Source organism: Ambystoma mexicanum, chromosome 8, assembly GCF_040938575.1.
Source record: "Ambystoma mexicanum isolate Mex_15411 chromosome 8, UKY_AmexF1_1, whole genome shotgun sequence".
Classification (NCBI taxonomy): Eukaryota; Metazoa; Chordata; class Amphibia; order Caudata; family Ambystomatidae; genus Ambystoma; species Ambystoma mexicanum.
Window position 1 is genome coordinate 1,672,097,567 of NC_090929.1, and position 25,890 is coordinate 1,672,123,456.

A 25,890-nucleotide genomic window follows, 5' to 3' on the forward strand; every position below is an offset into this window, starting at 1 on the left:
TTTGAGGCACTCTGCTTAACAAACACTTAGCCCAATCTCTCTTATCAACATCGTGAATTGCACAAGCCATTTCAAACGCTTCAATCCATAAACTTGGTTGCTGGGGACCTGACACTCTCAACTGGTTTCGCTGAAGTCTCCACTCAATTTTTCTCTAGCTGGATTTGCTGACATTCTGTGTCCCGGTTCTTGAGTTCAAGGTCCTTATCTTTGAGTTCAAGATGCCTAGCTTTGAGTTTAAGATCCCGGTTCTTGAGCTCCACTTGCTGTGCCAACTCCTTTTTCTTAAACTCAGCATCTAGTTCCAACTTGCGATATTCAAAGGCTAACTTCATCCTCAATAACTCAAGCTCTAAAGAACTGCTGGGGTTCGGAACAGAGGCAGCAGGAATGGCGGCATTCCCAGAATCAGTTTCGGTGACAACCCCCGGGCTAGAGTCCTCATTGGTTGCATGCCCCCCCTTCAAGAGTTTCACATCGATTTTCTAGTCCACCAGGGCAGCTATTAGCTCAGCCCTAGACTTATCCACAAAGTCTAATTCCCTGGCTTCACAAGCACTCTGGAGAGCCTCTAAGCTCATCCGAGTCAATTTACCATTCGCAATAGATTCTATTTCTTGTAATGCAGTTATCTTGTACACGGCTAAACCTTAATTGAACAAAGTGCAGATATCCTTCGTAAGTGGCACGGTTATACACTGAGTCTTAAAACCATAAGCATCCCACCGCTGCCACCAGCTGTAAAGACCGGAGGGGGGGTCTGCACATCCGCTCTCTATATGGTAGAGGGGAGGCACAGAGACCCCTGCCAAGATTCTCTATTATGGTAACATAGTCGAGCAATCAAGGCCTAGCTTCTCGGGAGGTGATGCAAGCTGGTTCTTAAGTACAGTGTAGTCACTGAGCACCCACAAAGGAATGTCCACAAACTGTATCTGTTAAAACACAGTCTTTATATAATTAATATTTAAGGTCATATACACAATCACGATAACTCACTTTGTACTCCGAAAATCAACATTGGTAAATATGTACAATTCTAAAGTGGTACCACTAACATTATTAGATCTTATTAAAGTGCATACGGTCAGAATGACACACAGATCAAAATAAAGAGGAAACCAGCAGTAGAGAGAGGAAGGAAAGCAGGATGGTTGAGCAATAGGCAGAATACTGGTAACTACCGTTAAACACAGTTCTGTGTGGAGATCCCCCCACCTGGGCAACCTGTAGAAGAAAGATACAATCCCAGTCCATATATTTTTCACCCTTAGACTTCCCAATAGTTCTGCAACCCCAAAGTACCTTGGTGTTGTAGCGTTCCGTGTCGGGGAAATCGACAACCCTTCTTGAGTGTCCTCCCTTTCAGGCAGGAGTCACGGGTCATCGAACGTCCGACGGAGAACAGGTCGAGCTACAACACTGAAGTGGCCACGTCGTTCCTAGCAGTGCTGGTTGATGGGGAAGCATAAACGTCCTGCAAGGAAGAGGCGTGTGGGGCAGCTCTTTGTAGATAGTTCTGGACTGCAAAGAGTTGAAGAACTGTGGCCCAGCAAGGGCGTCGAGTCGTCGGCGTCTCTGTGGTCTTTGGGTGGCGGGAAACCCACTGGTGGATGCTCTTCCGCGCGTCGACGGTCAGGCCTTCTCCAGCAGGATACAGCGGTGATGATGCGGACGAGAGCGTCCTTGGATCAATGAAGTTTCTTAGGCAACGGGAGCACGGCGGCTCCAGTCGGAGACGGCGGTTGTCGACAGTTGCGGACAACAGTCCGGGCGCTTCCCCTTGGAGTTCTGCAGCACTCCCCATATCGGGTCGGCAGCCTGTCGAAGGTCTGTCTACCAGGGAGCTTAGGCAAAGATTAGATGTGCACGATGGTCCCTCGTAGCTCCGGAAGAGGGCGCCTTACCAGGTCCTCTCTGGGTCAGTTCTTGAAGCACAGCAGCTTTCAGATTGTGAAGGAGAGCAACAGCTTTTCTTCTCGTCCAGCAGGGCTCAAGGTTAAGCTTCACTCCAGTTACTCGTCGTAGTGGACTTCAGCTTCTGAACACGATTCCTAGCAGTGAGCGGTCCCCAGATATCCTGTTGATCTCCCATTCATTCCGCCGGGTCTCACTCAAGCATCCAATCACGACTACCGGCATTCATGAAGGCAGGCAGCCAATCAGACACACGAGGTATTCAGGCCATTCACTTCTCTCCAGACTCTCACAACAAATGTGTATTGGGACAAGTACCGAGCCATTCAACACTCCAAGCTGCATTCATACCGGTTTTGGGCAGGGCTGTCTCAACCATTGTGTCAAACACCAGATACTAGACAGTCACAACATAGAATGTATATTTGTCTCACACTCCCTTCACCTAGGTCCCACCTTCAGGTGTACCCACAACATACGGTCATTTAGAAGGCTCCAGCCAGTCTGGTCGGCATTTCCCCACACTACCATATACGGAACTTCCACCCAACAGTCAATCAGGGGGAAGGGGCAGAGGCAGGGCTTCCCAGGACTTCGGGAAGATCGAGGTAACAGGTGATGGAAGGCAAGAGGCCATGGGGGACTTTTTGTCTCCATCCGGAATCTACCGATTCCAATGACAGGGCCTGGGCACCCCAAAATGGAGGACGGTCAGGGCACCAGTCATTTCAGCACAGAGGTGCCACCAATCCGTACCGTGCTCTGTGGGTTACACACAGGTACCCAAAAACATACACTAGGGGCACAGGGTTGTACCCCTACCCATGAGTGCCATAAGGGTATCCACGGGTCTGTTCACCAAACCAAAAGAGAGAGAGTTGCACCGCCAGGAGTCCCACATGAACTCCTGCGTGGAAAACACGACAGAACACATGATAAAAACAGTAAAGGACAAGGATACGGAGGCCCTGTCCCTGCGATGCATTTCCAGCATCACACACATCACCACTAATAGATACCTATATCCATTACATGTCTGCAGCCTATCAACATAGTCGATATGTAAATGCTGAAATGGACCATTCAGTCAAGGTATTACTCATCTAATCGTTCTCAGTTTATGCCCATCAGTAAGACTTTGACACATGGTGAAATTCACCATAAAGAGTACAACGTGTGCCAGCAAATTAGGAATAAACTAGTCTTCTGCCATATTGGCAGCAAGACTTTCTCTAATTACATGCGCGGTAGTGCAGCTGTTCAAGCCAGACTTCCAATTCAGTTACTGGCATCACTGGCTTTCCAGTGCTGTCCTATCAACAAAAAGCGTCCATGTGGGGGACAAAGAACATCTTCTTCATTTCAACAGCTCTTGCTTTTCCTGTGGTACACTTCCCTGAATCTCTATAATTGGGCCATCAACAACATATTAAACCCTTCCTGTACCAACATGGCTGTAGCAAAAATGTGTTTAATATCTTCAGTATCAAAACTCGAACGCAAAAGATCAAATCTGTTTGTTTAGTATGCACTGCACATTTTACAACCACTTTAGCTAGTGGGAGTTGTAGTGCCTTAATGCATCTCTCCAATAAGGATGCATGCTGCACTGGAGAGCCGTTTGCGTGGAGGTAGCCCCTCCTCTTCCAACGTGCCAACCCTGCATGTACACTTGACATTGCAAAGGCAGATTCACTGTACACTGTTACTTCCTGTCCTTCATGTTTTTCAAGAGTGACAATAAGCGCTACTAATTCTGCTGCTTGCGCTGAAAAATGAGACGGTAGCATTGCACTTGCCACCACCTCCAATTCCCCATTTAATCTATGTCTTACCACTGCAGCGCCTGAATTCCTTTCCCCACTAGTCTGATCAATTTCCGAAGAACCATCAATAAAAAGAATCTCCCCTCCCGCCAAAGCATTCTCCTTTACATGGGGTATATCATACAATTCAACATAATTGGCACAGTCATGCAAATGATCGCCTTCTTCTATGGGTTCAGCTATAAATGTGGTTGGATTCACTATTTTACATTTTACAATTTGAATTGCTGGGTTAGAAATCATTACCTCATAAGCTGAAGCTCTTTGGGATGTCAAGGTGCCCTTGGGTTTCTCTAGAATGGCAAATAGCGCATGCTCCATGTAAAGGGTAATAGAGCAGCCCATGACAATACTTGTAGACTTTTAAATTTCAAACGCAGCAGCTGCCAAAGATTGTTCGCAATGGAAGTGTCCTCTCATAACTGGTTCTAACATCCCACTGTTAATATGCCAAAAGTGTATACCCTAATGTGGTTGTTTGCATAAGCACTGCTGTCATTACTGAACCATTTGTGTGTGAAAACAAATAAAATTCCTCACCATAATTGGGAATTCCTAAAACTGGGGATGTAGAAATTGCTTTTTTCAATTCCTCAAATCCTTCCTCCATTTCTTTGGTCCATTCTCGTTTTGTTTTACAACTTGTGCTTTCTTTAATGTTTGCAGAAGTGGCCTTGTGTACGTACTATAATCAAACACCCAGGCTCTAACGTAATTGCACAAACCCAGAAACTGTTGCATCTGTCTCACTGTGTAGAGTTTTGATGTTTTCATGGTTGTCTCAGCTCTCTGAGGTGTCACTTTCTTTCCTTCAAGTGAAATTAACGGACCTATGTATAACACCTCTTCTTGACATTACTGTAACTGCTCCTTGTCCACCTTGTATCCATTACCTGCTCAAATAGTAATTAATTGGATAGAGTCCTGCCTACACTAATCCTCTGTTTTACTGCAAATCAATAGGTCATCTACATACTGTATCACCGCTCTTTGGTGATCGACATTACCTAGATTCTTCTGTAGGACTCTGTTAAAGATTGATGGGGACTCACAGTACCCTTGAGGCAAACGAGTATGTTTTAGTCTCTTTTGGTGAAACATAAATGAAGTCAAATCTTGGTATGCAATGCGATCAAGAAAAACACATTTTTCAAATCAATCACTGTAAAGTATCGAGCTTCTACTGAGATACTACACAATATTGTCGCCGGATTAGGAACTAAAGGAAACTCAGCATCTACAATCTGGTTAAGAGGTCTCAAATCCTGGATAAATATCCATGACCCTCCTTTAGATTTTCTGCAGTATTACACGATGACTCTGATGACACCAGAATCTGCGGATTCATCAGTGCTGAAATAGTCTGAAATATACCTTCATCAGCTTCTCAAGATATGGGGTACTCTTTTGCCCGGGGCAAAATTGCTCCTGGCTTAAGCTTTATTTTAACCTCTCCTATCCCCTTCACTAAACCTAAGCCATAGAGACCTGTGGTCCATAGCACACTAGGCACCTTTTCAAGATCCTCCTGAAAAAATGCTGGTCGCTGCCACATTATTGCCATTCTTTGTGGGTCTTCCCTTTTCTCTATCCTTATCCAGTATGTCATTCTCATGAAGAACACTACTTCATCATCGTTTCGGTCTTCCCTGAACATATCATCATCAGTTAGGTCAGTCAGTCTGTACCTTTCCTGAAGAGCTATCACTGTTTTCCACGGTCTACCCTCATCATCTATCCCTTCATTCATTGCCATTTCTTTTCGTACTAAAGCTGCTTTCAACTTTATAGGAATAGTCTGTCCACCCTCCTCATCCATAAATAAAAACGTATCAGGTATCCTCACAATCTTTCCTACCAGGCTAGGTTGCCATGTCAGTAAAATGATTACTCCATATAAAAAAATCCCTGGATCTACTGCAACTCCTCTTGCCATTTAAGTAGTGTGTTCCTGGAGTGGAGCACACTATTCCTTGATCAGTAAATTAAATCACCATGTTAAGTTTCGTCATTAAATCTCTTCCTAAAATGTTAACTGGTGTCTGTCGTGAGTATAACAGAGGAACGGACATGTCACATTCTCCTATGGAGACTGGTAATTTATCAGAAAAAGGAACTCAACTCGTAGCTCCAGAGAACCCATGAGCATTCATGGCAATACCTGGCATTGGATATTTTCCCTCTCGTATACACGAACAATTTGCTCCAGTGTCTATGGTATCGTCACATCGACCCTTGGTTCCTCTTGGGGGTCTTGCATCACAGATATTACTGAACACATCAAGTCACCCTGTGAGCTATCCTATTGTGCATACAAGCTCATCCCTGTCCCTGTAAAAGGACTTCCTCCTACCACAGTGACACCTCCTATTCTAGGTGTCAACATTTGTCCTGTATTTGAATACTGCTGTGTCTACATAAGGGACTGTTGTGACTGGCCTTGTGGTGGATTCATTTGTCCTTGTCCCTGCTGTTTCACTTGCTGTACTTGCGTTGCTTGCGCCTGATAAGATGTGTGATCCTGGGCAAAGCCCTTTCTGGTCTGTGTACTGTATGGGGGAGGATAAGTTGTCCCCCCTCTGGAAAATTGGCCATTTTGTTCATTCCCTTGGCTGCGACATACGCGCACAATATGTCCCATCATGCCACAATTCCAACATACTTGTGGGAACCCTTCTGCTAATCCCTCCTTGGTTATATCCTCCCTGAGCACTCATTCTGTGTATTTTGAAATCCGCCTCCTCTTCCCCTATAACTCATACCTTTGCCCCTTGGCATCAACCCATACCCACCTTGGTCCATCTGGCACGGATTATTTGCCTGTGATGTACCCATTGCTTCCTGCATTCCCATTCCTTCTCCACTTGTTAATACTGCCCCTTCTATGGCACATTTTGACAACTTTTTCTGAACTAACGTGGTTTCCACGGTTTTCCTATTCTCATCCTTCGTCTTATTCTTCTTTTGTAATAACCGACAACGGTGCCCTATTGTCAACTGTATCTCATCCCCTGGCTTTGCTTCCATCCCCACTTGTTTTTTCATCTGCCTCTGTACTGGCTCAGGCAACCCCTGACATAAAAGAGTTTCAAGCTGCCATTTCTCCTGAATATCTTGAACATAAGCAATAGAGTCTTCATCTTCTTTCATTTTGCGTGTCATAATTGCACCCATGTTCGATGTGTCAGGATATTGTTCCCTGAGAACCCTCCAAATGTCTGCTCTACAATTATTAAACAGCGCTCCATCGTGTGCTTTGTTTTGTGCAGTCACACTTGAATATCTCGTTCTCCTCCATATTTCATTACCCCTCTCTCCAAGAATGGCTGCCAGGAGACCTTTTATGTCCCATATGGCCAGTGTAATTCCTCCTGTCATTTTCTCTAATTCGTATATATCCATTTCCCAGCCCCCAAGGTCAAACTAGGGAGCTTGTATTTTAAGTTATCCTTGTCCATCTGTGGCCATGAAATGTATTGCGGTCTTGCTTCCCCCTTCTCCAACAAAGGGACCTGTGTGAACCCCATCCTATAGTCGGATCCCACTATTAGTCTATCCATGGCAGGGATAATCGTCCCTGTCTGTCTCCTTGTCAGTAATGAACTTAACCTGCTTACATATAATGGAGACTCTCCCTTCTCACTATGTGATCGTCCTCGGGGACGCTCAGGATATTCTACGGATCTGGCGTTCTATCTTTAGGTTGTTTCAGATCCGACCATCTCACTTCCTTATCCATTTGCAGGCTTCCTTCAGAGGCACACGCCTTCCCTCCTTCTGCCCTAAGACTGGACTCTCTTTCCTCATCTGACATGTCTAGGCCCCAACTAGTGTGACTATCATCCCCCCACCCATGTCTTAGTTCAGTCTGCTCAAAGACAAGGCCCGATGTTCATCGCTGAACAGCTTTCCCTCCTCACTTCGTGATTGAGGTACTGGGGATCGGTCATCGTTCCCTCGAGATCCATACTCACTATCTCGTTTTAACTGTTGATAGACCTTATCGATCTTTTCTCCAATGTTTTCCACATCAAATCTTTATTCTTATAGCGCTACTCTAGATACTGCTGGTGTTACTTACTTTATTGGAAGAATCTCTTCCAATCTGTCCCAACGTATTTCTGTGCTCGGCCTCATTTGTTCCTAATGAATGAGACTGGCATCAAAACCTTGCTGTGTCTTTTTTTGTTCCATTTCTTCATCTATTTCCCTTTGCTCTCTTGCATCCCTTCTAATTCTTTCTTCCTCTTGCCTTCGTTCGTCTCCTCTCCTCACTCCTTCCCTTCTTTCCTCTTCTTCCCTTCATCTCTGTAATATTTTCTCCCTTAGTCTTTGTGCTTCTTCCTCCTTTCTCTTTGTTTCTTTTCTATCCCTTTCTTCTATCACTCTTTGTCTATTGCCATACTTTCTCTGTTCTTCTGCCCGCTCTTCAATTTTCTCTTGCTCTTACTGATATATCTGCTCTCGTCACTCCCTGCTTTTCCTTCTCTGCTCATCCTCTTTCAATCTTTTCCCTTGTTCCTTATCCTTCCTTTCTTGTTTGTCCTTATGTTCTCTTTGCCTAACTTCCTCAATACTTTTCCCATCTATCTTGAGTAATATCTGTCCTCCCATCCATTCGTTTTGTACAAGCGCTGCCTCGCCAGCCTTATCTTTTTCTCCAATCCATCTCTTAATCCCCCTGTCTATTTCTGGCTACATATTTGACCGCTCACTTCTTCCTTCCTTGTCTTGCATGAATTTTAAAATATCTTCCTTTATTTTATTCTCTTCCAGACTATCGTCACTACTGTAAGCGGGGGGTTCATTTATCGGATTACTGTACCCTGTAGCTGCTCTTAATTCCTTTAAAGGATACACACCTAACTCTTCCGTAGCAACACTCTTTGCTTCAGGCAAGGTTAGGGGAGGTGAGGGCTCAACGCTTTCCTGCTTATGCTGATTAAGCATCCACTCCTCAGGTGGCGGGTCTTCTCTTTTATCTTGATACTTTTCTCAAAGTTCTAAAATTGCTAATCTTTTCTCTAATTTCTTTCCTGTCTACGCAGCGTGCAAGTATGTGGTCATGTGTTGCACTACCGCTCTTGACAACGATCCCCCTTGAGGCCATGGCATGAATATTTTATCTACTGTGCCCTTTACCAATTCTGCACTGTATTGTTTGAGCTTGGGCATATGTTTTGGCAGTGTCTTGCATAGGTGCATGAGAGGAGTATCCTCCATTATGACTAGTCTCAATTGACTGTCAATACTTACAAGAGCATTAAATAAACCATTTACCTTGACTTAAATCACTATGAGCAAGCACCACCAATCTCTGCTCAGTCCTCTTGTTTCACTGCCCTATCTATTCTCTTGATTGGCTGCATTTCTTTTACTACACTTATCTTTAATCACTATTACTTTTTCAACTCTTCACAATCTATCACTCCTCGATATTTTACTCAACAAACAACATTTAGACTAGTCACAGATTACACTTTATAAAACACTGTGATCACCTCTTCCCTCACCTATACTTTTTACCCTGTACAGGGTTTGAGACATTACCTTACACAGTCCTCACCTGTGCATTTTATATTGCTCTCTACCCCCATTGGGGTCTGAAATGTCTCATTTGAATTCCCTTGAATTAGGACTCCTAGGTAGTGAGCCTCATTACAAGTTTGCCGGTTCAATAGTAACGGCGCTGATAAGCTACCGGCGCCGTTACTACCGGACCAGCAAACTACGAGTTCTGCTCACGAGTTCCTTTCTGCCCGCCATGTCTGACCTGGCAGGCATACCGGCACCCATGAGCAGAGCATATCGGATGCACCGGCATCATTCACGAATGGTGCTGGTGCATCCAACCTCCCCATTCCCATTGGGGAATGGGGAGTAATTATTACTGGCACCCGGCAATGGGGATGTACCGGGTCTGCTGGGGCTGGAATGCCCCGGTACATCTCCATTGCTGGGTGCCGGTAAAAAAACGACTCCAGCGGCAGCCGTGCTGGTAATTACCAGCACAGCTACCTCCAACGTCGTAATGAGGCCCAGTATCTCTTTATCGTCATAATATTTCCCCATTGCTCAAAATGATCACAATCCCATCCCTTTACTTCCCATTTCCCTTAGTTTACTCACCATTCCTTAATCGATTTGAGGCCTTCGGTATCGACTCCTCCTCCAATCCGACTACTTCACCTTCTGTTCGCTGAGCGCCCGCGGAAACCAGGCAGGAAATGTGGAGCTGCCCACCGTCTCCTTTCTTCTATTCGGCCGCTCTCCACAGGAAACTCTGCATTCTTCCAGCTGATGGCGGAGGATGCCCGATTGTCTGAAAATATGGAGCTGAACTAGTTTGGATCTTTAAACCATATGTACTGCTACTACGTGAGCTAAGGGCCCTTTGGGAACGTCCATATGTAATGGATGGGATCACAAAGAATAACTCCAAATCCAAATAACCGAACCAACTCAGGAAGATGGCAAAGTACTGTTTTATTAAAATAATCTAAAACAGGGAGTTTACATCGAACATCAACGGACGTACGTTTAGGTTCTCTAGTGATCTTCACATGAATCATAGCTTTATATCAAAAATATATCAGAGGTGATGTCATACTAGGTCGCAATAATGAAAAACCTACTAAGGGTCAGGATTGGTTTAAGGGGAATATCTAAGTATATTTTCTATGCTAACTAGAATTGCGATTGGCTGCCCACTGTCAGGCGGACAACATATGCCTACCTCTAAAACATGTATTCTTCAGAAACATTAGATACACGGTTTCTCATTGGTTTTCAAACTATAAGGTCCTTCAGTATATGGACCACTACAATTGCCAGTTCTGGAATATTCGGTTCACTTAGCAGCACTTAAGCCCAGACCCAGGTGCTAGGAGATGGGGCATGACACTACCTCCCCACCCAATTAGCCCAGCATCTCTCATTGCCCATGCCTTCTGCCATGAAGACTGCCTTTGAACTTGGCCTTGCAAAAGTATCCTTGTCTTCAGAATACATGGGAGAGAGAGCACTCATTAACTCATTAACGTGTTCTGGGACTCCAAGTCCGAACTCTATTTTCATCCTTGGTTCATGTGCCAGGAGACCATGATTTGGTCAATTTTGCAGCTGTTAAATGCCATAAATAAATTAAACTTGACACTCTTGGTGTTCCTTCTTTGCACGTTAACAGGGGATGATTGATCCTTTGTGCATTCGCTCCTTTCCAGAATAGATAGCTGACCTTGGCTGCTTCAGTCTTGAGTCCAGGCCAGACAACCTAACATGCAGCTCCACGATTCACCGTATTCTTGCTGCAACACAGTTTTCCCTCCCCGCTTCACGGATCCTGGCTAACTAAATTCATGATAACGATGTCCAGCTTCTATACAATGGCGGCTTTGCCTGCATTCTATTCACTACGTACAGCCAGCTTCTATGATGACTTAGTCTACATGCGTTTCAACATCTGTACAATTATTGAACGGTTGATTTTCTGCATCACTTTGTGCATGTGTAATCTCCCTTTTTCGCATTTAAAAGTTCACTTAATTCTTTACTTCGTCACCTGTCTCTTCAGGATCTATACATCTTCTTCACCCAGTATCTCGGGATGTTGTACATACTCTTTTGTGACGTCACTGGCTTCTTTTCCCTGCTCCTTCTCCTATTCCCACAGGGAGTTCCTCCCTTAAGTTGTCATCCCTTCAGGGAAACATTAGAGAGGGTTGTCTCAATGGGTATCTTTCTCCAACACACGCTGCGGTATTGGCAGAACTGCAGGTGTCAAACATGGCACAATCTCAGGTCACCAACGTATGGGAGGTAGAGGGTGGGTTTCCTGCAGAGGCGTGCAGCCGCTCCTCTACATGAGTATTCAGAACGTGTAAGTGCAGAAAGAAAGAGAGAAGAGGGGGTAAGTGCTGGTGAGTTTGAGCCAGTGGGTGAGCCATGGATGAAGTGCTAGGAATGTTGAGTGCTACACGGTCTGGGCCGCGGTAGGTGAATTTCGAATCTCCAGAGCAGAGGGTGTGCAGCTGCAAAGTGCTATGGAAAGACAGGAGCTGGGAGAATTGGTGTGGAAGGTCAAGGCCCCAAAGATGCGTAAGGACCAAGGATACCGATTCAGCAACTGTGGGATTAGCAGAGGAGAGAAGGAGGGAAGGAGGAAAAGAGAAAAGTCTTAAGGAGCTTCTGGTATTTGAGAAGATACTGCTCAAGGTGAAGGGAGAGGGGGAGGTTATTGCAAAGGAGTGAGCCCGCAGAAGAAAGTGAGCAACCCCCCCTTACCCCTGTTTAGCAAAACGCTTTACACACAAAGAGTTGGTGCCAGAGGAGCGAATTGGTCTAGAGGGAGAGTATTTAGTGAGATAAAGTTGAAGATAGTGTGGTCCCTTGGCCCGACACCCTTGTGGATGATGCAGAGGGATTAGGATTGAATCCGTACAGCAACCCGGAGTCTGTGAAGACTTTTAGTGCAGGTGAGATGCGGTCCCTGGCCTTAAGACCCAGGATAAGGCTTGCTGCCCTATTCTGGATAAGCTGGAGGGGTCGCAGAGTTGAAGAGGGAAGGTTCAGGAAGAGGCTATTACAGTAGTCAAGTCTAGATAGAACCAGGGCTTGAATCACATTGAGCCTGTGGGGGGAAAGTGAGAAAAGGTAGAATTCCTTTGAGAAGGAAGAGCTGATAGTTGGACTTTTTGGCAATGTCCTGAGTGTAAGGAAGGAAGGAATGAGAGAAGTCGAATGTGACTCCAAGGTTTCTGGCTTCAGTTGAAGGCGCAGGGGGGAGCCCAAGGAGGAAGGCCAGAGTGAAGGGAAGAAGGAGGGAGCAGGGGTCTCAATGGGAAGGATCTCAGTTTAACAGGTGTTGAGGCTGACATCATTTGACACGCACCAGGACTGGATGGCAGAAAGGGAATCGGCGGATGAAGGAGGGTGGAAGAGGGTCAGCAGGAGTCTGAAGAAGAGCTGTGTGTCATCCGCATAACACTGGAAGTTGGAGGAGAAGGTGTAGAGGACGCATGCAAGGAGAGCAAGGTAGATGTTAAAGAGCCAGGGGGAGAGTATAGAGCCCTGGGGGACACCACGGGTGGAGATGGAAGAAGGAGCGAAGGGGGCCAGGATGTCTTGGGAAGAGCGGTTAGTAAGGAAAGAGGACAGCCAAGCCAGTGCCCGTTCTGAGATACCAAGTGTATTGTTGATCCTTTGTATTAGGATGAAATGGTTAACTGTGTCAAATGCAGAGGTGAGGTTGAGAAGGATAAGGACTGCTGGGGAGATGGGAGTCCACAGATGCGAGTAGTTCTTCACGGGTGTTCAGAAGAGCAGTTTCTGTGCCACTGAATGCTTGGAATCCAGATTGATGGTCGTGGAGGCCTCCAACAAGTTCAGAGTTGGAGTTGAGTTGGGGCGAGGCCAGCATCTCAAGTAGCTTCCACAGGAAGGGGGTGATGGAGATAGGGCGATAGCTGGCACGCAGTTAGGGTCTGAGGATGTTTTTTCAGGATTGGGCGCACAAGGGACTGCTTAAGGGAGTGATATCCAGTGATAAAAGAGTGATTGCAAAAAAGGAGCATAATAGTGAATTCTCACAACCCATTTTACATACATAGTGAAATAAAAGGTCCCCCCCTGACAGTAGAAACAACACTGAGTAAAATGCATTCCAGCTTTCTGTATTAGAGACAGCCTGGTTTGTCCAGACCAGAGGTTAGTCTGTCTATCTTTGTCATCCAGGTAAAGGGGAGGGGGCATCACCCCATCCTACAATTTTAGCTCTGAAATGGAGAGGGGGAAGAGAAGTAGGGAGGACAAGACTGACAGTAATAAGGGAAGGAGGAAGTACATTGGTGCAGAGCAGGAGTGTGTAGGGGTGCATCTGAATGCAAAAGGATACATGGAGGGCCAAGGAATAAGGAGGGGGAGCATAGAAAGGAGAACTCAATAGAAGGGAGATGGAGGCGCTGCAGTGATGGCAGCGGAGAAAGCAGGAGTGAGTGTTGAAATAGAAGAGAGCTCCAGAAGTGATTATATCAAAATATTCATAAAAGAGCGCTAGGGTCACCTCATTCAAATCTTGCCTGAATCCAGAGTGAAATTAGCAGGCAGGAAACACTACTGTTTGGAACTCTCTTCCAGTTCATGCGAGATCTTTAACACATCTCCCCAAATGTAGCAGTGAACTTAAAGTGTATCTCTTTTGCAAACATCTGCATGTGTAGCGCTTGCGAGGTCTCCAGTCAGCTTTTTACCGCTAACCTCGTGAAATGGCGCTATTATGCTTTCGCGTTAGTGCCTTACAAAAGAAAGTTTCTGTGAGCAGATTCAAACTCTGGCACAGGATCTATTTCGATTTTAAGGCAAATTCTGTTTATCAATAAATCTATGGGATGCGAAGTGCACAGGGTTTTTTCTTTGCACAGCGCAAGAACCTCCTCTTCAGGAAATGACTTCTTAACCCCTAGGTCCACACAACCTCCGCTCCCCACTCTACCTGTGACTGGGTGATCTGCTCCCCACTGTTTGCTCCCCTGGGTCTTTGCTGATCCATTGCTGCAAATTGCCCTCCCTCACCTGCTGTTACCTTACCGCTCCTTTGTTTCTCTGCTTCCCCAACAATGTTCTTTCCCCTATGATTGTAAAGCGCCCCAGTGCTCCCGGAAGCTAGGTCTGTGCTCAATAAATGCCTTCATAATAATATTAATAATAATAAGAATAATAATAAGAATAATTATAATAAAAGTTTGTTGTAAAGCTATGCAGCTTTCAGCCCTCAAAGGTGCATTCACCTCATTGGTAGATCTGTAGATGTATAAATGTATCTCTAACAACGCGCCTGCCTACCTAAGTAACTTGATCTGCAAAACCCAATCCAATGGACCCACCCGGTCTTTCTACACTAACCTGCTCACCAGACCTAGATACAGAAGGCAGAAAGAAGGAGGCCTAAGCTTTCCAGTGATTGCACCCAAAATGTGGAACGCACTCCCCACGCAACTTAGAAATCATACATCTTATTGGTCTTTCAGAAAAAAACTAAAAACGCTACTATTTAGATCAATCCTCTCTGTGCAGTCACCTTGCCACGTAAGCCTTAGCACTAATACTGACGACCCCATTACCACTATGACAATCACGAAGTATACTCAACCCCTGCAACAATAGTTATCTTCTGAATGTATGTCCTTGATTGTGTAACTGATAACTTCACTACCATGTAAAGGTATCCTTTTTCTTTTGGAGCCTTTAATCAATTGTAACCAACTCCTTAAGTGCCAGCGCCTGGTTGCCTTTAGGCTTTGTGTGCTTTATAAATAAGTAAATAAATAAATAAATAAATGTGGACTCAAGTGTTTGGGCTAGGGGGTGGGGGTAGAGCCTGAGTACATAAACTGCACTGGATGCTCCGAAGCATACATGCTGTGTTAGATTGCACAGAAAGTGATGGGTAGTGGGGTCAGGGGAGTAGCAGGCCTTTTACCCAGCCCAATGGCACCATGGGACAGTTGTATGCTAGCCCTGGTCCTCAGGACCAATGGTTCACCACTTGGGCCCCTACCCATTCTCCCATGTCCGCTAGTCATTCTGGACCTGTACGCCCTCTTTGTCTTCAATGGCCAGAGCATCCAATAGCGGCAGTTATTTTGGGTTCTTACCCATTCATTAATTCATCTTTTATAACACGCTTAATACCGGAGACCAGTCGCTAAGGGCGGGACCAAGACAAACCTGTTACCCCTGAGCTATCCTCCCTACTGACGCCTTGCAGGAAACACTCAAAAATATACTGGCGCCCCCTCCCGACCAGCCTTTAGGTTTATATTAAATACAGGTATTTGCCACAGTCTTCTGCTGCTCACAAGTTGGCAAAGACACGCTCAATGGCAGCGCCCGCACAGCGACCCCCTCCACATCCTGTGAGCTTGATAAAGAGGCTGCCACAACGTTTGGAGCAGTCTCCGCTGAATGGCACCCGACAGCCCTCACGTGGGAACTAGTGTTCAAGTTTCTTTCATCAAATGGTGTCGGTTCCCCAGACACCCTGGCCCTGCCTGGTGGCTGTGGGGAACGTCCAGTTTTAAAGAGCTGCGTGGAGGGGAGGCGGGGGGCGGCGCACGTGCCTTGCTCCCTCCACCCACGCGTCACTTACCATAAGATTGAGAAACATGTGTATAGGCGCGCTATAAATAAAATATCATCTGATTTCATAGAAACGTGAAACAGAGTAAACCAGCTCTTTTGAACAAGTCAAAAACTGCTGAACACCTTCATCGTGTTTTAACCCCCCCCCCCCCCATGTCCCCATGTGTCCTTAGGACTGGGGATGCTTGACAAAGACACAAGCTGCGTGGTTACAGATCACCACACACTGCAATATCAAAATCTTTAGCCCCCCCCTCCCCAACACAGGACCCACATGATTTCTGCACAGTGGTCCAAGCCCTCATGATCTAACACCCTCCTTACTGGTCTTCCAGTTGTGCACCTCGCCCTCCCCTCTTCCCACCCCCAAAGACAACTCACCAATCCACAGCCCACTTCATTACAGGCATCCGCAAATGTGACTGTATCTCTCCTACACTGTGCACGCTTCACTGCCCCCCCCCCCACCCCGCCAGGATCGTATTCAAAACTGCCTGTCACCTACAAAGCAGCTGCAATTGGACCACCAACGTACTTGGCGGCTGAACTCCGCCCCTCTGGAGGCTCTCGCACTTCACGTAGCAAAACGATCAAACAGTTGGAGTCAAAGCTAGTCTGTAAAGGAAAGACTTGCAACCATCTGGAACTCAATCCCAGCAGGGACCCGAAATGCCCCCACCATCCTTGCTCTCTGCATAACACTAAAAAAACATGTTTTTTTCAACAAGACCTGCCGGACAAATGCAAATGCCCCCTCCCTCTGGCAGCAGTGCTGTGCTGCGGTCTAAAGTGCCACGCTCAGTGCAGGCACCCTTCTTCTGTAAAGTGTAAAGCGCTCCGATGCTCTCGAGCTAGGTCTGCACTGTAAACAATAATAGAAGATAATAAAAACGATGCCACAGTTCAGAAACGTATAAGGGTGGACTTAAGAGTTTGCGTTCTCTGTGCAGTATCTGGGTTTCTGGGTCTTCACCTTAGTTTAGACCTCCATCCTGTTCTGGTGCACTCTCATGTGACCGCTTTTATTTGGGAGATTTGGTCGTCTACATCCTTGGCAAAACACTCCACCAGTTCTGCATTACTCGGCTCTGTCTCAACAGTTGAATAAATAAACAGTACCCGCTACTTGCCTTAGGACCGCAGTAAGAAAGCACTGCTATAACATAACAAATGTGCTAATTAATTAATCTAATCGCTCTTTTTGGTGTCACTTCCATGTAGAGGCCGCCGGTTAAATGTTAGGTAAGGGAAAGGGCGGGACAAACACGTGAAAGTTTGCAGTCACCTAAAGCATTGATACAGCGTTCCAGCAGGGACCGTGCTGAAGGTTATGTTTGAGCTTTGCCGGATCTGTGACATGAAGAGACCCGGACCACTTAAAGCCCCAGGCGGGTAGCCATCACGAAAACGCAACACTTCTGGTTTTGGCCTTTCTTCTTTAAGAATCATTGGTATTGGGGACTTAAATGCACTTTGACCAATTGAAGTTGAGGAGTACTAGAAATCACAGAATACACTAGTTTGTACAATGTATTTATTTATTTATTTTTTACATGTGTTACACGCCCAGACCCTGGGGTATCACGGCGTGGTTACAGACAGCTTTGGCATTGGTCATACATTGTACAGAGAACAGAATACAGGAGTTATTTACAAACAAATATCATACATTACGCTTGTTTGTTTGTTTGGTTGTTTGTTTATTTGGTATAGCGCAAAACCAAACCTGAAGGGGTAGCTGGGCGCAGACAGTACAAGGATACTTGAGAACTTGGTTACAGGAAAAATACAGTTATACAGTTCATATTACTAACAAAGTTGCATGTACAAGAAAATGCGAAACTACAGTTCAAGCTGCTTAACCAGATATCAGTTCATGTAGTTAGTCATCTAGGGTCTCTAGAGCAGGTGGCAATGGGACGGTCAAGCTAAGTGTCATTGGAACGTATCCAGGTGAGGACTTTCCGCCTGAAGCTAGGGTAAGGTTGGTCCATTCTGAGATCCAGAGGGAGTTTGTTCCAAGTTTGCGCAGCTATGACCGGAAAACTGGAGCCGCCAGCTGTACTCTTTTTATATCTAGGCACCACTAAGGTATAGGCATTAGTCATTCTAGTAGGGCGGTTTGAGGTTCTCTTGTTGACTCTGTTTACCAGGTAAGGGGGAGCTATATTGTTAAGACATTTGGAGGTGAGGGAGAGTGTTTTGAGGGCAATCCAGTCTTTGATTTTTAGCCAGTGGATATTTTTCCTAGAGGTGGAGATATGAGCTCTATTGGGAATATTTAAAGCTACTCTAATAGCTTTGTTTTGGAGAGTTTGGAGTTTATCAAGGATATACTTGTTAGATCCTGCAGATAGGGCATTACAGTAATCCAGTTTGGATATGATGAGTGCATTAGCTAGTGTAATGCAGCTAGTCTCAGTTAGAAATGGTCTACATGCTCGGATCAATTTGCAAGTATATGCCGTGGAAGATGCTAGTGAGTTAGTTTGTTTCTTGAAGGGGAGCGCTGAGTCAGGATAGACCCCGGGGGTTTTGACTGCAGGCATCACTTTGATGACATTATTGTCAATGTTGAATGAGGCATAGTTTGGGTAAAGTTTTTTGATGGCCAGCTCTGAGCCGAGGATCAGTAACTCAGTCTTGTCGTCATTCAGGCAGAGGCCGTGAGATGCCATCCATTCCTGAATGAGGAGATATATCTTATTTACTAAGGCTGTGTCTTCCAAGAAGTTGCCCGAAAGGGGGATAAGGATCTGAGTGTCATCTGCGTAATTAGTGTAGATGATACCCAGTCTGTCCAACTTGTCAAACAGGGGCTTAGTAAAGATGTTATACATCGTCGGAGATACACATGATCCTTGAGGGACGCCGCATGAAACTTGTGTGGGATCAGCGGCTGCTAGGGGGGAGAAGACTCTCATTGTCCGGTTTGCAAGGAAGGATTGTACCCAGGTTATGGCATCACTTGAAAAATGAGCGGCGGAGCTGAGATGATTGCATAAGACTGCGTGATCTACCAAGTCGAAGGCTGCGGATAGGTCAAGGAGGAGTAGCATAGCTGATTTGCCATTGTCCTTCAACTCGTCAATTTGGGTCTTGAGGTCAATCAGGGCTGTTTCAGTACCATGAAGGGGACGGAAGCCAGATTGCCGTGAGCCTAGTAGATTGTTAGTTTCTAAGTAGTCCTGAATTTGCAGGTACGCTACTCTGTCAATAATTTTAAGCAGAAATGGGACAGTGGTGATAGGTCTGTAATTTGTCGGTATTGCGGGGTCAAGTGTTTGTTTTTTTAGCAAGGGGAGCACCCAAGATTGTTTGAGGTTATTGGGCACTAGGTTAGACTTAAAGGATACATTGATGAGTTTAGAGATGAAGGGGGCTAGGTCTCTAGCTGCATCTTTTATAATTTGGGCAGGGCAATTGTCTGCTTTGCAGTTGGAGGGCTTTAGAGATAGTATGATTTTTTCTGTCTCTATTATAGATATTTGTCTGAAGCTAAATGGGTGAGGGGTGTTAGGCTGGTTTGGTGGGAGCTGTGGCTGAGGTGTAGGCTCTGTTGGCAGGAGCAGGGAAGCTTTTTTATTGGCAATTTTGGTTTGGAGCAAGCTAATTTTGCCCGCCAGGGCATTTTGTATATTAGTGCACCAGAGCTTATTTTTAGGAATGTTATCAGTCGGGGGTATGGGTGATTCCATTTCACGGAGGATGGAGAATAGCTCCTTGGTATCTGATTTGGCCTTAGATATTCTATCATTAAAGGTGTTTCTTGTAGTGCTTATGATTTCCTTTTTATACTGTTTGGCGAGAGTGGCTAATTTAATGTTGTTCTCCTCAGTGGGTGAGTGATGCCAAATTGACTGCAGCTTTCTTTTTTGAGTTCTGAGGTCTTTCAAGTGTGGTGTGAACCAGTTGTTTAGGTGACAAAGTTGTTTGCTTTTGCATATTTTGGTAGGGGCAATCAAGTCAAGTGCCTTGATCATCGTGCTGTTATAGGCTTCTACAAGCGAAGTGGGGTCTGTGATGTTATCTAGATTGTCGAGAGTAGGGAGGAGGTGGGGTAGGAGTTGTTCTGCTGTGATGTCTTTTTTACTTCTGGTAGGGAGTGGCGGGCCATAAGTATAGGTTTGGGTCGGATAAGGTCAAGTGAGGCATTGAATACAATTAAATAATGGTCAGTCCAGGATTGTGGCATTATGTTGGTAATGCTAATGTTACAATTCCGATCAGCAACCCAGTCTATGGTCCTGCCTTTGGCATGAGTAGGGGAGGAGACTTTTTGTGTTAGGGCGTAGTCATTCAGAAGTGAGGCAATAGATAGGGCGTGTTTGTCATTACAGTCATTAAAGCCCAGGTTGAAGTCTCCCAGTATTAGAATTTGAAGGTGGTCTTTAGTATTATTAGTTAGGATACTTGTTAGGTCATCTTCAAAGGTTCCTAGTGGTCCGGGTGGTCTGTAGATGACATACATGGTGAGGGTGCGGTTACAATAAAGGTGAAGTTTAGCAGTAAGGAGTTCACATGATGGAAATAGCAAGGTAGTAGCTAATCTGATGGGTAAGGTCGATGTATGGATGATAGCTAGGCCACCTCCTTTGGTGTTGAGTCTATCGACTCTTAGTAGTTGGTAGCCGTCAGGTATAGCTAGCATGATGGCAGGGCCAGCCGCCTCATGGAGCCATGTTTCGGTTATGACTAGTAGGTCTAAATTCTCATTGGTTAGAGTGTCCGAGATCTCTGTGGCGTAGGCTACCATTGATCTGGCATTGATGAGAGATCCAGTTAGAGATAGGGTGCTAGTTGGTTTAGTCGAGGGAAGTAGTTTATTTTTAGTGGGGGTGACTCTTTGTGCAGGTGACTGGTTAGTAGTTATGGGGGCAGGGTAGAGAGTGGCAGATTTGAAGTATTGTGAACGTTTGTTAGCTAGATCGATATAGCCTCTAAAGTTGTGGTGGGATGATGGTTCATGAAGACGGGACAATCTTGCCCTCAGTCTCACGTTTCTGTCCTTAGGAGAGTATGAGGCAGCGGATGCAAGTGCCATGGTGGTGAGGAGGCTCAGTGCAAGGTGTAAAGTTTGGTATTGGGTGATTTTCATTATGGTCGTGGGCAGGGAGGAGTTGATGATAGGCAAGTCCAAGTTCGGGCTATAAGTGTAGACTGGTGCTGCGTGTGAAGGCGTGTAACTATATAAGTTATAGCACTTCGGTAGCAGGGAAGTCTAAGCAATCTATTAAGAGACCGTATAATGGTAGTTGGGTAATCTAGGCAAGTACAAATGGGCTGGGACCTAGGTAGGCAGGCAACTGGCCAGTACAAGTGGTGGCAGACTAGGCAGGTACAGATGAGCTAACTAGGGCAGTGTATCACCTAAATGCGGGAGTCACAGTGCAGCCAAAAACACATTGTGGTACATAAAGTAACTAGGGCAGTGTTTTACCTATTAACAACCATAAGGCACAGCACAAATCAGAGGCATAACACAAATCAAGTGTGGTCTATTGGCGACCATAAGGCACAACACAAATCAGAGGTACAAATCAAGTGTGGGCTATTGGCGACCATAAGGCACAGCACAAATCAGAAGGCACAAGTCGGGTGAGGTCTATTGGCGACCATAAGGCGCAACACAAATCAGGTGTAGTCTATTGGCGACCATAAGGCACAACACAAAGCAAGTGTGGTCTGTTGGCGACCATAAGGCACAACACAAATCAGAAGGCACAAATCAAGTGTGGTCTATTGGCGACCATAAGGCACAACACAAATCAGAAGGCACAAATCAAGTGTGGTCTATTGGCGACCATAAGGCACAACACAAATCAGAAGGCACAAATCAAGTGTGGTCTAATGGCGACCATAAGGCACAACACAAATCAGGTGTGGTCTATTGGCGACCCTAGGTGCAGCACATGATACAGTGTGGCAGGGTCTGAGTCCAGAATAGAACATAGGCTGGATTGGGTAGCGCCTGGGTTCGGGTAGGACACTTAAGCCAATGGAGCCGTAAACATTATTTACATATTCAGCAGTAGAGCATTCTACTAATATTGGTTAAATAACCAGGTTTTTAGCAGTTTTCTAAAGCCGGGTAAGGATGTCTCTTTTTTTATGTTGATGGGGAGGGAGTTCCAGTGTTTAGGGGCCAGGACATGGAAGCTACTGCCCCCAGCTCTGGTATTTTTGTAGCGGGGTATCACTATGATTTGATTGTCATTGGATCTCAGTGAATACAAGGTCACTGGAAAAGTCGCGTCTTTGTGACGTAGAGTCCGTTAGCCACGGTGCCCATTTGGTTGCTAGAGCATTCCTCTCCTTGTAAGGTATGAATTTAATGGTAAATGTGGCACTTGGGTATAGGTGATCATGGCTGGATTCTGATTGGCTACTATGTGACCCTTTGACCCCTCTCTCTTCTGCACACCATTCGATCAGTTTCATTAACCGCCATTTTCCTCTCGCGCTTCTCTTGCAGACGCCTTCGTCGGGGGTCTGATCGGCCTGCTCTTCGCCTATCTCTGCTACCGCCAGCACTACCCGCCGCTCACGCACAAGGCCTGCCACCAGCCACACATCTGCCTGCGTGCCCAGCCGACACCCAGGAAGGAGGAGCTCCCGCCGCTGGAGAACGCCACGGGCCTCCCCCTGGAGGGTGTGACGGAAGGGCCCGTATGACCGGCCAGGGACACGCCCACGGAAGCGCGTCTTCAGACATTTCTCACCCACCATTTTTAATTTTTCGAAGATCTCATGAAAGCCTTTACAGCAATTTCTATCCTTGGATGCGCCCCCTCTCCTTTATATGTCTTTTCTGTCTAAAGATTATGCAGTTTTAAAAGAAAAAAAATAGAAAACCGAAAAACAACAAAAGAAAGCAACAGCCACAAAGTGGCTTTTATACTCTGGAACGCAGGTCTTTGTCCTAAGGATTGTCTTTTACTGTTGTGCTGCTCGAATCGTTGTTTTGTGTGTTTTTTGTCTCTTAAAGAATGTGTCTATGAAGGAGATGTTTTCACTTTTTTTCACTGTTTTCTGACAAAATAAAGTTGCTCCTGGCAAACAAGTGGCATTTCTGTTATTGAGATGTTGCTGTTGAGACCATGGTTCCGCAGGAGGATCGCGCGCAGTGCGCAGCAATGAAGAACTTCGCTTGGCGACCCCCTTATGTGAGTGCTTCCCAGGAGTGGTCCAGAGCTGACCTGGCTGAGGCCAAAACATCTGGAGTGTGAGAAGTTGACTACTTCCGTTCTAGGACGATGGTCGATGACCACTCCTTCAACACAGAGCTTCGAGTCTAGGCAATGGGTGTTACCAATGTAACACATATGGGTAAAAGTCCCTTCACATCATCGCAGATCCATTGGGCACTCTTAAAACCATGGTGGGTATCATAAGGTCCCGTTCAGATCCCACCCAAATGCACCCCCTTATCCTCACAGGCAGGTCCACCGTTAAAGGATTAACACAGAGGGACGACGCCCAGTCAGTCGTGGGTTTTGCGATGCACTCCCCTCTCGTGTCATTTCCCAGCCTACACACCCCACAGGCAGAGTACCCTCTGTTTCCCCAGAATGGAATACTCCAACATAACAACTGTACAATGCCACGGTGCCTCAACTCCAGCAAAGGCATGCGGGCCTCTCCCGCCCTACTCTGTGGCATTAGCCACAACTCCAGCAAGGGTGTGCATGTCTATCACACCCTACTCTGTGACATTAGCCACAACTCCAGCAAGGACATGCATGCCTATCCCACCCTACTCTGTGACATTAGCCACAACTCCAGCAAGGGTGTGCATGCCTATCACACCCTACCGTGTGACATTAGCCACAACTCCAGCAAGGGCATGCAGGCCTCTCCCGCCCTACTCTGTGACATTAGCCACAACTCCAGCAAGGGTGTGCATGCCTATCCCACCCTACTCTGTGCCATTAGCCACAACTCCAGTAAGGGTATGCATGCCTATCCCACCCTACTCTGTGACATTAGCCACAACTCCAGCAAGGGTGTGCATGCCTATCCCACCCTACTCTGTGACATTAGCCAGAACTCCAGCAAGGGCATGTAGGCCTCTCCCGCCCTAATCTGTGGCATTAGCCACAACTCCAGCAAGGGTGTGCATGTCTATCACACCCTACTCTGTGACATTAGCCACAACTCCAGCAAGGACATGCAGGCTCTGTGAAATTAGCCACACTCCAGCAAGGGCATGCAGACCTCTCCCGCCCTACGCTGTGACATTAGCCACAACTCCAGCAAGGGCATGCAGGCCTCTCCCGCCCTACTCTGTGGCATTAGCCACAACTCCAGCAAGGGTGTGCATGCCTATCACACCCTACTCTGTGACATTAGCCACAACTCCAGCAAGGACAAGCAGGCTCTGTGAAATTAGCCACAACTTCAGCAAGGGCATGCAGGCCTCTCCCGTCCTACTCTGTGGCATTAGCCACAACTCCAGCAAGGGTGTGCATGCCTATCCCACCCTACTCTGTGACATTAGCCACAACTCCAGCAAGGGCATGCAGGCCTCTCCCTCCCTACTCTGTGGCATTAGCCACAACTCCAGCAAGGGTGTGCATGCCTATCCCACCCTACTCTGTGACATTAGCTACAACTCCAGCAAGGGCATGCCGGCCTCTCCCACCCTACTTTGTGGCATTAGCCACAACTCCAGCAAGGGCATGCAGGCCTCTCCCTCCCTACTCCGTGGCATTAGCCACAACTCCAGCAAGGATCTGCATGCCTATCCTACCCTACTCTGTGACATTAGCTGCAACTCCAGCAAGGGCATGCCAGCCTCTCCCACCCTACTCTGTGGCATTAGCCACAACTCCAGCAAGGGTGTGCATGCCTAGCCCACCCTACTCTGTGACATTAGCCACAACTCCAGCAAGGGTGTGCATGCCTATCGCACCCTACTCTGTGACATTAGCCACAACTTCAGCAAGGGTGTGCATGCCTATCACACCCTACTCTGTGACATTAGCCACAACTCCAGCAAGGACAAGCAGGCTCTGTGAAATTAGCCACAACTTCAGCAAGGGCATGCAGGCCTCTCCCGTCCTACTCTGTGGCATTAGCCACAACTCCAGCAAGGACATGCAGGCTCTGTGAAATTAGCCACAACTCCAGCAAGGGCATGCAGGCCTCTCCCGCCCTACTCTGTGACATTAGCCACAACTCCAGCAAGGGCATGCAGGCCTCTCCCGCCCTACTCTGTGGCATTAGCCACAACTCCAGCAAGGGTGTGCATGCCTATCACACCCTACTCTGTGACATTAGCCACAACTCCAGCAAGGACAATAAGGCTCTGTGAAATTAGCCACAACTTCAGCAAGGGCATGCAGGCCTCTCCTGTCCTACTCTGTGGCATTAGCCACAACTCCAGCAAGGACATGCAGGCTCTGTGGAATTAGCCACAACTCCAGCAAGGGCATGCAGGCCTCTCCCGCCCTACTCTGTGACATTAGCCACAACTCCAGCAAGGGCATGCAGGCCTCTCCCGTCCTACTCTGTGGCATTAGCCACAACTCCAGCAAGGGTGTGCATGCCTATCACACCATACTCTATGACATTAGCCACAACTCCAGCAAGGACAAGCAGGCTCTGTGAAATTAGCCACAACTTCAGCAAGGGCATGCAGGCCTCTCCCGTCCTACTCTGTGGCATTAGCCACAACTCCAGCAAGGGTGTGCATGCCTATCCCACCCTACTCTGTGACATTAGCCACAACTCCAGCAAGGGCATGCAGGCCTCTCCCTCCCTACTCTGTGGCATTAGCCACAACTCCAGCAAGGGTGTGCATGCCTATCCCACCCTACTCTGTGACATTAGCTACAACTCCAGCAAGGGCATGCCGGCCTCTCCCTCCCTACTCTGTGGCATTAGCCACAACTCCAGCAAGGGCATGCAGGCCTCTCCCGCCCTACTCCGTGGCATTAGCCACAACTCCAGCAAGGATCTGCATGCCTATCCTACCCTACTCTGTGACATTAGCTGCAACTCCAGC

The 25,890-nt window shown here is 46.7% G+C and overlaps 1 protein-coding gene across 2 annotated transcripts in view; it reads left to right on the forward strand.

The window, feature by feature from the left end:
• PLPP4 (phospholipid phosphatase 4) overlaps positions 1–22,944 on the forward strand; it is a 1,071,056-nt gene extending 1,048,112 nt beyond the window's left edge. For both annotated transcript variants that reach the window (XM_069611950.1, XM_069611951.1), the window contains exon 7: positions 22,357–22,944. In XM_069611950.1, coding sequence (XP_069468051.1) covers positions 22,357–22,556 — 200 coding nt within the window. In that variant the 3' untranslated portion in view covers positions 22,557–22,944. The remainder of the gene's footprint in view (positions 1–22,356) is intronic.
• The last annotated feature ends 2,946 nt before the right edge of the window (positions 22,945–25,890 follow it).